General features: G+C 40.3%; 1 protein-coding gene across 13 annotated transcripts in view; it reads right to left on the reverse strand.

Annotated features, from left to right (window-relative positions):
* The window catches only part of DTNA (dystrobrevin alpha), a 299,292-nt gene that overhangs the window by 28,124 nt on the left and 256,103 nt on the right, over nt 1-15,065 (reverse strand). For 11 of the 13 annotated variants that reach the window (XM_045004598.1, XM_045004596.1, XM_045004600.1 and 8 more), the window contains 4 exons: nt 11,121-11,208; nt 8,167-8,279; nt 6,616-6,729; nt 360-456 (listed from right to left, as the gene is read on the reverse strand). In XM_045004598.1, the coding sequence (XP_044860533.1) occupies nt 360-456; nt 6,616-6,729; nt 8,167-8,279; nt 11,121-11,208 (412 nt within the window). The remainder of the gene's footprint in view (nt 1-359; nt 457-6,615; nt 6,730-8,166; nt 8,280-11,120; nt 11,209-15,065) is intronic. The other 2 variants (XM_045004601.1, XM_045004590.1) reach the window with 1 other exon arrangement.

Below are 15,065 nucleotides of genomic sequence, written 5' to 3' on the forward strand. Positions count from 1 at the left end.
TAGTACTGCACCACAGTGGGCTTTGTTTGCATATTCAAGTGAATTTCAATTATTTGTCAGTAATACTTAGTCTACTATACTGCTTTCAAGTGTTGTCCAATTCATTTAGTGGTAGTATGACAACAAAGATATGGTGTTAATACAGGAACAGTATCATGTGGGTACATTATTGATCCTGAAAACCTATGTATTAGAGTGGCGAAAGCTAAGAGAGAAAATTGATGGGAAACAAAGCTTTTGTAGGAGGAAATATTCAAGTTCTGTAGTATTTTATTAACATGATGAATCTCTCTTTCCCATGTGACACTACTTGACTGGCCCCTGTCCATTTCCTTTGACTTTCAAGTGGAGCACCTTACCTTCAGTAGTTTCATGAGGCCTTCCAACTGTACCATCAGCTCTCTTCGACTTTCCTGAAGAGCAGACATCCTCTGTTCGAGCTCATCCTTCCGCTGTCTGAAAAATAAGTTAGGATCAGAGCTAATACTTCATAGAGTCAGCTTTACAATTTCTGAACTGCATCATTTTTTCAGGTCAACTGTGGAGAGTATATTAGGCTATTGGAAAGTGAACACATTCTCTGAATTCAATATAATGCCCAGAAATCAGGGGAGATTGAGAAACTAGGAAGTTCCTTGAAGTTAAATGTACAAAGGGCTCAGCATGCTGGCTGGGGTAAAATAAGTACTGACACTCTCTCCCCAAACACCAAATGAAGAAGAATTTTTCAGATTCACATAAGTAAGCTTACATTTGGAAGAATGTTAGGAGATGACTTCAGGACACGAGAGTCTGGCAGGATTATTGACATTGGACAAGTAGAGATGGAAAAGCCCAAGAGAATTCAGAAATTCAGCCAGAACAGCAGAGAGATGTGGCTATTCAGAGGCTGGAGTCCATGTTTTCAGTTTTAACTCTTTTGAAAATAGCTTTTGATGCTGCAAGCCAAATTCTATGCTCATTTATGACCGTGTAAATCCTGAATAACTCCATGCATGTTGGTGAGGTTACTCCAGCCGTCAGCCCATGTAACATGGAACAGATTTTGATTCTGTACAAGTACAACCTATGGTAATCTAAGCAGGAGAATTTGGTATAATTCTGCCTTCAACTATACAAGTCCAACTCTCACTGACGGCTGTGGGAGTTACACCCATATAACAGAGGGTTGAATCAGGCCTATGGGATATACATAATCAGATTTTGGGGAGGTCACTATCATATTTAACCTGTAGCTGCTGCTCCCTGCAAATTACAATATTATTGATAATATTTTTAAAAGTCATGTTTTAGATTAGGTGATATTTTATACATTCTTTCTACTATATTTTTATATCATATCTATATATATAAAACATAATGAAAGATGGTATTTGATGCATCCTGTAATGCCTGTAAATTGGTGTTTTTGTCCTCCTTCTCCAAAATTGAGGGAGGTAGAAGTCAGCAATGTTAAATATATTTCCTGGCTATTAAAAGCCAGACTGTGAGCCCTTTAACCACAATGAAGGAGTTACTCACACAAACAGCACCATTGACTTCTATGGGACTACTCACATGAGTTATTGCTCACCAATATGAGTAGATTTGGCCCTAACATACCAAGGCTTTGTTTATTCTTCTAGAAGATTCATATATTTTCTACTTGAAATTTCCTGTGCTTGGATTTTCCCCTGAGTATCTAATGGTTGGAAAAGCTGTGAATTGTGGAAAGGAAAGTGGGTTTAAGAAATTACAAACAAAAACAAGAGAAGTTATCCACCTAATTCAAACTGGCATATCCTAGAAAAGGTCTCAGTGTTTACTCATGTTGTCTTTTAGATTCATTGCATAGGGAGAGAAGCATTATGTTTTGTATGCTATCACTTGACATACCACTTTTCAAGCTCATTTCATCAACTGCACTCTGGAGCTGTGCTTAGAAATGAAGTTAATTCTATATCCTGTCATGAGAAGGTGGATTATATGCAAGTCCCATATTGAGGCATCTGAATAAATGAAACAGTGCCAACTCTAATTGGGCATGTGTTGTGGGTATAGGGAAAAGAGAACTTCCATTCTTAGTGAACTGATCTATATTTTCTGCTATCTGTGCTATTTTGTAGACTGTAAGGGCTACATTTTCATAATTCATTGCTTCAGGACCACCTGCATTGCAATTAACTGTGTTTGTATGCATATTTTATGGGGACACCTCAGGATATATGTCTACACTAAACTTTTTATACCTAGAGTTAGTTGATTGCCAGTTATCTTGAGTTACTTTTGTGTAGGTTAATGCAATTACTCCCCACATGGTACTGCCAGTTAATAAGATGAAGAGTGTCCATGCTGGCATTTACCAAAAGTGTTAAGTACCTCAAGTAACTGGCAATCAATTAACTCCAGATAAAAGAAATCTAGTGCAGACATATCCTTAGTTTTGAAACTTTATCCTCACAATTTAATAATAGACAGAAATAAATGATCAAGGGTCAAATTCTGCTCTCATTTATACCAGAAGAAATTGGGAATTCCTCAAAACCAGAAAAGACTCTGAAGCTAAATATTCTGGAGAATAGTTTCTTGAAAAATTGTGAGTCATGTAAAATTTAGCTGTGGGTAAACAGACAGGTGGCCAGAGATGTGTCTTAAGTGTGGAGATCATATGCAAAAAGTATAAACATAAGGCAGAAAATCACTGCAAGGGATGTTAGATGTGTTCTACAGATCTGCAAAACTCCAACATTTCTTGATGTTATAAGACCCAAATTGTCCTACACTATAATTGCTCCAAGTTCCAAAGTCAGTGGGCTACATCCTTAGCTGGAGTAAATCACTGTGGCTCCACTGACTACCTTGCAGTTCTGCTGATTTATACTAGCTAAAGGTCTTGTTTAATGTACAGGAATTTGGGATTTTGCCAAAATTGCACAAACAGTTAAAGGAAACCCTTTTTACTCTTAACTGATGAGCATTAATCTGGACACATGCAAAGCAGTACTGACGCACAGATTTAAAGTTATCTGATTACTCTGGCACAATATATGAAAACAGGGAAGATATCTCAGTTGACAGAACCCAGTATTGGTGCCTTTAGGCCACCCAGTGTCAGGAAATTTAAACTAGGCTATTATGTTTTTAATCTGTGCTGCAAAATCCAATAGAATTAATCTGCTAGTTCTACATTAATCACTGGATTTAAAAAAAAATTAAAATGAACTTTACTTGTCAACTGAATAGGAAATTAATATCCAGCAATATTTACTAATAATGTAAACATGTTTACAATAGATTTTGGGCATGATGCATAGGAGCTACATGAATAGTCTATTCTGTGATATGTGTATTTTGATGACATTCAATTCTTATTTCTGAAGCTCGTGCTGAATGTCACTGGCCCAGCAGCAGAAAGTAATTCTCTATGCTACTACACTAGGGGTATGTCTACACTATGGGATTATTCCGATTTTACATAAACTGGTTTTGTAAAACAGATTGTATAAAGTCGAGTGCACGCGGCCACACTAAGCACATTATTTCGGCGGTGTGCGTCCATGTACCGAGGCTAGCGTCCATTTCCGGAGCGTTGCACTGTGGGTAGCTATCCCGTAGCTATCCCATAGTTCCCGCAGTCTCCCCTGCCCACTGGAATTCTGGGTTGAGATCCCAATGCAAAAACAGTGTCGCGAGTGATTCTGGGTAAATGTCGTCACTCAATCCTTCCTCCGGGAAAGCAACGGCAGACAATCATTTCGCCCCCTTTTTCCCTGGATTGCCCTGGCAGACACCATAGCATGGCAATCATGGAGCCCGTTTTGCCTTTTGTCACTGTCACCGTATGTGTACTGGATGCTGCTGACAGATGCGGTACTGCACTGCTACACAGCAGCATTCATTTGCAAGATAGCAGAGACGGTTACCAGTCATATTGCACCGTCTGCCATTGTAAATTGGTGATGAGATGACGGTTATCAGTCGTTCTGTACCATCTGCTGCTATCATGGGTGCTCCTGGCTGGCCTCGCTGAGGTCGGCCGGGGGCGCATAGGCAAAAATGGGAATGACTCCCCGGGTCATTCCCTTCCTATGTTTTGTCTAAAAATAGAGTCCATCCAGCCTAGAATATGGGGCAAGTGTACTAGAGAACCAGAGAGCACAGCCGCTCCGTGTCAGAGCCCCAGAGATCCCACAGAAATGATGAGCTGCATGCCATTCTAGGGGGTGCCCCTGCAACAACCCCACCCATTGCTTCCCTCCTCTCCCAACCCTCCTGGGCTACCGTGGCAGTGTCCCCTCATTTGTGTGATGAAGTAATAAAGAATGCAGGAATAAGAAACACAGACTTTTCAGTGAGATAAAATGAGGGGAAGGAAGCCTCCAGCTGCTATGGTAGTCCAGGCAGGACATTAAAGGGTGGGGGGGGAGAGGAGCCCAGCATCCCGCTGCTATGACAGTCCAGGCAGTACAGAATCTTTTCTTTAGACATGACGGGGGGGGGGGGGGGTCTGATGGAGCTCAGCCCCTAGTTGCTATGATGAGGACGGTTACCAGCTGTTCTGCACCATCTGCTGGGAATGACCAGCAGTCATTCCTATTTTTACCCAGGCGCCCCCGGCCGACCTCACCGAGGCCAGCCAGGAGCACTCACAGGATGATGACGAGGACAGATACCAGTTCTTTTGTACCGTACAGTCTGCCACCGGGGAGGGGAGGGGAGAGGATGCTGCTGTTCAGCGCTGCAGCACCCCGTCTACCAGCAGCATGCAGTAGACATAGGGTGACATTGAAAAAAGGCGAGAAATGATTTTTTTCCCTTTTCTTTCGGGGGGGGAAGGGTGTAAATTGATGACATACACCCTGAAACACCCGGGAAAATGTTTTTGACCCTTCAAGCATTTGGAGCCCAGCCAAGAATGCAAATGCTTTTCGGAGACTGCAGGGACTGTGGGATAGCTGGAATCCTCACTACCCCCTCCCTCCCTCCATGAGCGTCCATTTGATTCTTTGGCTTTCCATTACGCTTCTCACGCAGCACTGTGCTGAGTCCCTGCTGTGGCCTCTGTCTATCATAGCCTGGAGATTTTTTCAAATGCTTTGTCATTTTGTCTTCTGTAACGGAGCTGTGATACAACAGATTTGTCTCCCCATACAGCGATCAGATCCAGTATCTCCCATACGGTCCATGCTGGAGCTCTTTTTGGATTTGGGACTGCATCGCCACCTGTGCTGATCAGAGCTCCACGCTGGGCAAACAGGAAATGAAATTCAAAAGTTCGCGGGGCTTTTCCTGTCTACCTGGCCAGTGCATCCGAGTTCAGATTGCTTTCCAGAGTGGTCACAATGGTGCACTGTGGGATACTGCCCGGAGGCCAATACCGTCGATTTGCGGCCACACTAACCCTAATCCGACATGGCAATACCGATTTCAGTGCTACTCCTCTCATCGGGGAGGAGTACAGAAACCGGTTTAAAGAGCCCTTTATATCGATATAAAAGGCCTCATTGTGTGGACGGGTGCAGGGTTAAATCGGTTTAACGCTGCTAAATTCGGTTTAAACGCGTAGTGTAGACCAGGCCTAGGTATCTAGAGTCATTAAAGAGGCAAATCAGTCGTAAGAAGAAAGCATTTCTGTTTCCAACTAGTTTATCTTAAGATCATATTGCAAATGTAATTATTAGCAAAACAAAGATTTATTTTTAGGGTAAAAGAGGCTAAAAAATTAAAATCATACAGCATTTGTAAACAAAGATTTTTCTGCACAGTTTCATCCTAAGATTTCCTTCAGATATCAGGTGGCTGTCTAATGGTACCAGCAACAGGTTATTGCATGAAGGAAAGCTGCAAGGAAGTCCTCTCTTATCTTGTGGGCTCTAAAATCTACTCTATTGAAAAGTTAATATGAAAGTTTTAACTGGAGAGGAAACACTTATACACACTCTATTCTCTGTATACAGGAACTAGTTTTAAATTAAATTATTCTGATCTGATGTTCAGTCTGGCTCTCACACTGTGCTCTTCAGGATTGGTACATTCACTTTGGATGGTGTTTATACTGAAGCTGACCACTGTGACAATCTGGTCAACTGTCCTTGTAGCTGAAACAGCGAAGAGTTTCTCGGTTGTTGAAGCAAAAATGACCAATGGAACCTTGCAAAAGGGCCATTTCATTCCTAGCTCTCATGCTATAGGATGCTCCATGGCTCTAAGGGACTCTGAGGATCTAGCCCAAAAGGTGTTGGTTTTTTTTGGCAGAAGTATTTGTTCTGAAATAGCATCATTTTCCCCCCACATGATTATGATAAGGTGTTATTTATACATATTGGCGCAAGACATGGTTCCTGTTCCCAAAGAGCTTACAACCTAAATACCTGATCTGGCATCACTTACACACATGCTCAATTTTAGGCACATGAGTAGTAAACAGGACACTCATATGTGGAAATTTTAAGCATATACTTCACTGTGTTCACAGTCAAGGCCTATACTGAATCTAAATTAAACAGAAACAAAATTACACTGTTCATTTAAAAAAACAAAATAAACAAACGAAAAAAAAGAACAAGAATATTTTATGTATTTACCCTTATCTACACAAATCTGTTTCCAGGAATTCTTCATGGCATATACACCTACCTCAGGAGTCGGAGCTCTGCAAGGAGAGTGGGGTTCTGTTGTGCCTTCTCTGGTGTGGGCTGAGATGCCTGCTCATGTTCAAGCCGCAACCTCTGGATCTCCTGTAAGATTTCTCTTGGGGGAGGATAGTAAGTAAAAGACTAAAGGTCAGTGCATTTCCATAGAACCAGCCTAGAACATCACTATTAGAATAAGGACTGTTTGTAGCTCTGAACCAATAAGGATACCATGACTAGGCTCACCAGAACATCTCAGCTTTAGTGAAACAGTCATCACTGGAACAGGTTTGCTGATGTTTGCTATAGTCATAGAAAGAGAGCATTTCTGCAAGACCTTCATAAAACAGACCATAAAACTAGAGCCTGAATTTCAGATGCTCTCTGTGGAAAGCAGGGACATAGATCCTGTTTGGTTCAACTAACAAATTCCTCACCCTCATTCTCTCATGTTAATATTCTATGCTCCACATGAAATCAATAGAAACTAGAATAATATCTGTCCTGTCTTCTACATCAATCAGGCACACACCGTTTGCACTTTAAAAAATGCTTTTAATTTAACTATGGATCTGAGAGACAGCAGCTCTTCAGGGGAAAGTACATTTAATAGGATTTACTAGAATGGAATCGATGTAGAAGAGTGCTAACAGAGCTGCAGAGCTTTGCTGAAGAGGGGTGAAGCTTATTGATGTTAGTGACAGACTCTTTCTTCATTACTTTTGGTGGGCATCAGATACAATATTCAGAAAGCAGACTTGAGCTATGAAAGATAAATTAACACTAGAGCTGGTGGAATTATACTACAGTGACAGAAGGTATCGCAGAAGTCTGTGGTAGAAAGGCATCTGGTTTTGGCCAGTCCTTATCTACCCAACAGTAAAAGCAGAGAACATAGAACAAAGCTCTGCATGACAACATAAGTTACTGTTCAGTGATTGTGGGTCTGACATATAGGGCCAGATACTCAGCTGGTGTAAATCAATGTAGCTCCACTAAAATAAATGAAACTAGGCTGACTTACTCCAATTGCGTATCTGGCCTCTAATTCCAAAGACTTCCCATTACCTGTCCCCCAATTTCAGCTATGTCTGTATCAAAGCCTAATTTTCTGCTCATCTTTTTACAATCACTGCTTCTTTTATTTATCACACAGAGATTGTGTTTTGGAGATTTTTATTTTCTTCTCTATAAAGAGAAACAGGGCACCAAAGATTTTTTGGTTTTAGAATCAGAATGGGATTTTTATTTTTAACCCTCTGCAAGGGTAACTGCAAACAGTAAAAATATTCACAACTACCCCACAGCATGTAACCATGTACTTTTCAAAACACAGGCTGATTCTGTAATGCCTTAAGAGTGGCTCACCACAATTTTGCCACAAGTATATTGGTACTGGCTATCTAGGCAACCAGTCTCCCATCCTGATAAATAGATAGATCTAGATCTAGAGAGAGCACATAGACAAAAACAAGTGAGAAGAAATGTTAAAAACAAACAGACGGACATTGTGTGTGGTACTAAACAAAGGCAGGCATTTTCTGGAGCCTCTTACCTGTTCTTGTTTTCAAGCTCTGCAATCAGTTGTCTTTGTTGCTTATTTGCGTCAATGGTGAAAGAGATATCTGAGGCACCTCTCTGCTGACCCTGCTGCTGCTGCTGCTGCTGCTGCGAGAGAGAGTTTGGCTGCATTATGAAAAATGTCCATGCACTCATCTGCACCTAAAAGTGTGACCAACAGTTGTTCAATGAAATCTGCTTGCCGATAGCATCATGTTAGTCTTGTCAGCCCAGATCCTCAAAGGTATTATTTAGACACCCCGGAGCCTAAATGCCATTGAGGACCTGGGCCCTCTACACTACAATAAATGAATAAATAAATGAAATAAAATTAAACAAGTATCCATATTATGTCACGTTCCACCAATGGTGCAACAGCACAATTTAGTAACAACAGTGTAATCACTAAGCTAGACTATGCTTGAATGTTTACCACCATGTCATTCCAACTTGCTCCAAGGAGCTTTCCAGGAAACACTGATAAAAATGCCTAACCCCATCTGCAGCAGTGGCTTCACACTGATGAAGCTGCACTGTTACTGGCAGTTGCTGTATTACAGCTCCTAATTATTATGCTGTAGACAAGGCTATTGAGACTTGCAACATGAGAAAAAAGGAATTTCCACTCAAACAAAAACCAAGACAAAAATTCATCCCACTTCACCTCCCAAATAAAGGAAAAGACATTTGCTTTCCACTTGTCCCAAGAACCTTTAATTCCTTGAAAGCACAGCAGATTTCTCTATGTTAAATCCTCATTCATCATCCACTTTTCATTCAGGCTGCAGTTCAGTGCATGGTTCATGTGACTGAATCTCTGATACACCTTCTACTGACACTTTCAGAAGAGCTGTTCCATAGCATTTAATGTACAGCAGAACCATTTTCCAATTAGGGGATTTCAAACCCACCTCACTACAGATTTGTTGGAGTACTCCCTTTGTTGTGTTTGCCAGCAATAACCAAAAGTCACTGTGTTTATTAAAAATATTTTCTATGGTGATGCAGTGCAGGGATTAATACAACCATTGGAAGTATCCTAATTAAGAAAGACATCCAAGTAATTGTTTTGTCCTCCATGGTGTACAGATAAAGATTTAAAAATTGATCATCTGAGTTAGTGCCCTCAGCTATTGCAAAGGGGACTGTCTCTCACTTTAAGAATGATCTGAAGTGTAACCTTAACACATGGGGCCTAATTTTGAGCATCTCTTCTACAGTGCTTGGCAGATTTAGCCCTCAAAAAGGAAATATATTCCTCTTCTTGCTAGACTCCATTCCACATAACACCTAGGGAAAACACATTTCTGATTTTAGTTAGTTACTTAATTTTAAAACTTTAGTTTTAGTTACCTGGATATTTTCCCACTAATATTCTATCCATCAAAGAAAACCGCAGCACATCCAAAAAGGAGACCTAACAAATGCACTGATATACTGTACAGTTGAGACAGAAATAACTGAGCCCTTTAGTCCTGCATGTCCAGCCTTAGCAATGTCTCTCATAGGTTTTTTATCTTCCATTTGGCTGCTAAAGTGAGCTTCAGAATTTGTAGTTGCCACATTTGTTCTGAGAGCTACTGTTCACAGAAGGCCTTTCTTTGCTTTCTCCTTTGTAGTGTATATTTAAAAGACATAGCAAAATGTGGTATATTGGTGGGGAGGGGAAAGTTTAGCATATCCATCCAAACCACATCTGTTTCTTGTGTGTGTATACTCTGGCTCTGTAGGGTTTCATAGCACTAAGATGCCATGATGATAGGTGCTGTATAGAAAACTCAGACAGATACAGATGACATTTCTGTCTTCCAGAAGGGTTTTCCATCCACACACGTAATTAGCAGGGCATTTTGGTTACCTAAAGAATTACCATCCTTAAGCAATAAGATGAACCAGCTACAGATGAGAGGTTGCCTTAAATTTGAGTGGAGCTGCATTCTGAATCCGACAGTGACTGATTGTCAGGCAACGGATAGTGAGATGATCAGACTGTGTGCATTCCTTCCTGCTGCCCCCACTCCTTCAATGTTGTGCAGTTTTATACGACAGATGGCAAAAAACCATGGTCCAAATTCATCGCCACAGCAGCTCAACTGCCTTCACCTGATCTGAATTTGGCCCACAGTTTTAACATGAACAACCTTGCCTTATTTGGCTCCTTCAGCTGGCCCCACAGTATATATCTCAAGAGTGAAAACGTGCTTTCTGACATTCTGTAGAGCTACTTTTCATTTAACTTTCATTTATGCTTCTTTGCTCTATCAAATGCACTGAGATGGAAAAAAGTAACTGGGTTGACCTTATTTATGCCATTTAAGATTTTATACACTTCAATTAGATTCCTGCTTCAATGTCTTTTAATTCTGAATATAGTAAGTTTTTAGCCTGTCATCCCTTTCTATCCTGTGATTCACAGAGTAGTAAAATCATTGCTCTGAAATGAAAATGAGAGCCAAGGCTAATGCAATGGGTCATTATAGTCATCCTGTCCAAGATCACTAATTAAAATACTCAGCACTTAAGGCTCTGGTGTTTGAGCTAAGGAATGAAATAGATTCACCACCTCGGTTTTCACCTTTAAAGTAAATCGCTAACCTATAACCAATGTTAATCTAGGCAATATTTTCCAATCCAGTTTGAGTTCAGGGGGTCCCAAATTGTCTTCCTGGTTTTGGATTTGGAGATGGTAGAATAATGGTGGGTGAGGGAAGTCAGTTAGTTTCCTTAGTTTGAATTTTTTAAACATCACTAGGTTAAATATATACTCTACATTGTTAACGTAGCTGCAAGAAAGCATTCTTCTTTATTACATAACAATATCCTCCAATAAAATAATCTGTGAACCATCAACGTTGTCAGATATAAATTTTCTGATTGTGACAAGCCCTTGCTCTTCAGAAACAAGAGCAAAAGGAAACTTTTACATTCCCCCCAATTAAAACCACTTACTGATGCAGTAGTCTCTGCTGCCAGTCTCGCTGCATACCTGGCGATCAGTCTGTGCTCTTCATCTAGACGGCCTGCACTGTCAAGCATGCTGCTCAGAGTTGGGGGGGGGGGGGAAGGAGAGAGGCATCAATGTTTAGAAAGCACAGTACAGTCACTTTATCATAGTATCCATCATTTTTCATTCCAGAATTTACAAGAAAAATACCCAGAACTATGTTCAAACATGGGTTTGACTTCTAACAAAGGCTGCCCTTAATTAATAACCTACCCTGCTTTGCACACAGGTACTGACAGGAGGTGAGACGGCTCAGTTCACCCTGGGTTATGCTGGCTGCTGCATGCATAACCCAGGTGTCTCCTGGCAGAAAGTCTGGGTGAACTGAGCCACGGTAGCATAAAGGGCTCATTCGACTCCGTTGAGGGGGAGGGCAGATATGCAGCTGGCCAGCATATAAGCTTCCTCCCTAAGGTGGAACCTCCGAAATGTTTCTACATTCCAAAGGGGTGAATCCCTCCTAGGGTCCAGTAGCCCCTGGTGATGCAGGAGGGTGAAATCTGCAGAGCCCAGTCAAGTCCAGGGTCACTGAACAGTGTGTGATTTTTATATATTAACTTCGTTGAATCATCTAGAAACATAGCAGGTTTCAGCCTCCTCTCTCAGTTTCTGACACTTAGAGGTAAATTTTCAGATCATCATGCAGGGACAAGCCATTGCCCCACAACTTCTATTGATTTTAAAATTAATAAAATCCTGCTACCTCTTACAACTATATTAGCCACTACATTTTCAAAGAGAGTTTACTTTGGTCCCTCATTCAGAATATTAACAAAGATTTTTTATTAGGAAAAAAATATTTAAAAAATTACTGCTTATATGCTAGAATCACTTTAAAATATCTCAACTGTTTACATTTCTTATTCTAGGAATATCAAAGGCAAATCAGATCATTCACCTTATAGGCTAGTCACTTGACAAATGTTATTTTAAATGGAGGCCATGTTTTAGTCAAACGATTGCAAAATTAAAAACCTGAAAACCTGTGAATTTTCTAAATAGTTACAACTTTAAAAAGAGCCAAGCAGACCAAAACCAGCTAAAAGGAAGAACGATGAAAATATTGACTTGCTCCTAAATAACATCTTCAGAAGCCAAGTTTCAGCTCAAAGAGTACTGCTTTTAATTATATACAAGAGAAAAGAAATAGTAACTCATAATAAAAGGTGTTATATAGGAGTGTTCTACTTTGGGATGCATTAGAAATTGGAGAGATTCCTACAGCTATATCTCCCACAGTAACTCAAGGAACCACAAGGTGCATCTTTTGGTTGGGGGTCTAATGCTTGAAGGATTCCACTGGAAGTTAGAAGCTACGCTTGAAGGATGGGTAGTGGCTTGGATTCACTGGTTGGCAGCCTGGAGCCAGAAACCATATAGAATTGTTCTGACTTGTTGAGGTAATAGTAAGAGAGAAAAGGAAACTTTGTCTTAACCTCAGAATACCAGTGAGACTAACAGAGTGAAGGCTAGAAATTCACCAAAGTGACGAAGAGTTAACCAGAGATGCGAGCTGCGTGAACTAAGCCTTGGTGGCTGACTATTTATTCCACTTCTGATAGTACTTGGAGTAGAAAAGAACTAGTGGTCATTTTAGTTTATTTAAAATGATGTTTAATTTATTTCACTGTATATACAAGAGATTTATTTCTGCTCTCACTTACACCACTGATTGTAATGTACTCTTGGTTTACCCTCGTGTGAAGGAAGAACCAAGCTCAAAGTGATTTTCCCTTTTTGATTGTGCAATTGAATAAATTCCCAGTTTATAATCAGCTACATTTCTTCTACATATTTCATCTACAGTACTACTATATTACCCAAGCGATAAACAATGATCCCCACTCCAGGGGAATAACTCTCAGCCACATGAAATTACACAAACCATGTAATAAGGATTAATTTAGTGACAACGTAGTTAATTTTCAGTGTTTTTCAATAAGACATCACATTATAACAATTGACAAAAGTGGATATTCCAGCATCAATTGTCATTTGTGTAGCAATTTACAACCATATTATAAACCCTGAAAAATCACAGATAATGATGTGGATTGACAGAGTAGCATAAATCTGGAGTGTAGTTAAAAGGATTAACTGAAATAATTTTACAAATGAATAAAGTTACTTCAACTTTCTGGTTCTTACAGTTATCTCACTTCATATTAAATGCCTTGGGGCATGCACTTACACATAGATGCATATAGTACGGTACATATTGCAGCAGTGTGTGAACTATGGGCTAGTAATGCTTCAAGTTATTTGCACAAATGTTCTGGAATTTCAGAAGAAATATAATGACCAAGATACATTATATTCTGAAATGTGTCTGTTGTACGTGATCATTCACCATTGTGTATGAACAATATGTTTAATCTGGAAATTCCAAGATTTTAAGTTGCAGAGTTATGATGTGCCATAATTCATACGGTTATACTTTTTCCCCACAACTTCATGAATAAAGGTGGAATGTGATATTAAAGCATATTTACAAATTATGTGTAGAATTTGGGATATTCACAAGAGTGAATGAGGTATCCCTTTGAGAAATCTCATGATTTCAATATTTCTGATGTAAGGTGTTTATATGAACGGCTGATGAGCCTCAAATATTTAGAATGTTAAACAGTCATTCCAACACTTAATTTCTTTATTTAAAGACTTTGTAATAACTTTCAGGCTATTGGGATTACATCACTCTTATTGTCATATGGAGCAAAGTGCCAATACTGTTGCTGGTACAATGGCACTGCATAAAACCCATATATCTTGGTAACAGAATTCATGAGACCATTTCTGGCTAATATACTGATTCTGAAACCTAATGGATGGACTTGCACCCTCAGTTTTGCTAAAGTAGGGAGTTGGGGTGGGGAAAATTAGACTATCAGGAATTTTACCTGAACTCTCAAATTGCAGCGTTTCTCCCCTTTTCAAAGAGAACTTTTGTATGAATATTACTGGCAAACGCTGATTTTGTTTTCACATTTTTTTTGCTCGTCTTAGGAGGGTGACTTGACAAAAGGCTGTTTATTGTGTTAACCTATTCTTTACTTCTGTGACTTGTCCCAAGAACAAAATTATATGGAAAATCAATTTAAAACTGTACTGTCAAAGAGCTCACAGAACAACCAGAGTTGGTGGTTTGAAGTCCATGCTGTTGATAACAGTTAACTTACCATCTCATCTTCCTACTCCCTAAGTTTTTGTTGGCTTCTCATTTCTGCGAGAAGACTGCTACATTCTTGGAAATATCCTCATCCTCACAGGAACCTGCACATCCAGGGTCAGCATTAGGGCGTAGCAAGCAGGGCAATTGCCAGGATTGGCCTTTGGCTTCAAGCCCACACGGTAGGGCTCAGGCTTCGGCTTCAGAAACATTGCAGAAATCCAATGTGTGAGCAGGTAGGGGAGGCAGGCTGGGAGCTCACTCTTTAGTTTCTGCCCTGGGCCCCACCAAGTCTAACGCTGGCCCTGTGCATGGCGCTTTCAAAAGATGAGCCTGGGAACTTAAATTTGTAACTTTGCTAAACACTAAAAATCATGGACTGAATGGAGACACTGGATTTATGGCTTATTACAACCATCTGTAACCCACTACCAACTTCCCGCCCACCCCCCCTGCAGCTGCTTTTCCTCCCTCACTTCCTTTCCTCCCTATGACTAGAGGGGTGTCAACGGGCCATGTCACCTTGAATGGTCCCTTGAAATGTGTGTTAACTACTTATACTAAACAATTTGCTCCATCCTGCATTTAGCTGTGATGCTCTTGAGTTATTTTCCCCGGCCTGAAGAAGAGCTCTGTGTATGATTAAAAGCTTGTCTCTCACCAACAGAAGTTCATCCAAGAAAAGCTATTACCTCACCCACCTGGTCTCTCTAACAACTTG

Source organism: Mauremys mutica, chromosome 2 (assembly GCF_020497125.1).
Source record: "Mauremys mutica isolate MM-2020 ecotype Southern chromosome 2, ASM2049712v1, whole genome shotgun sequence".
Taxonomy (NCBI): domain Eukaryota; kingdom Metazoa; phylum Chordata; order Testudines; family Geoemydidae; genus Mauremys; species Mauremys mutica.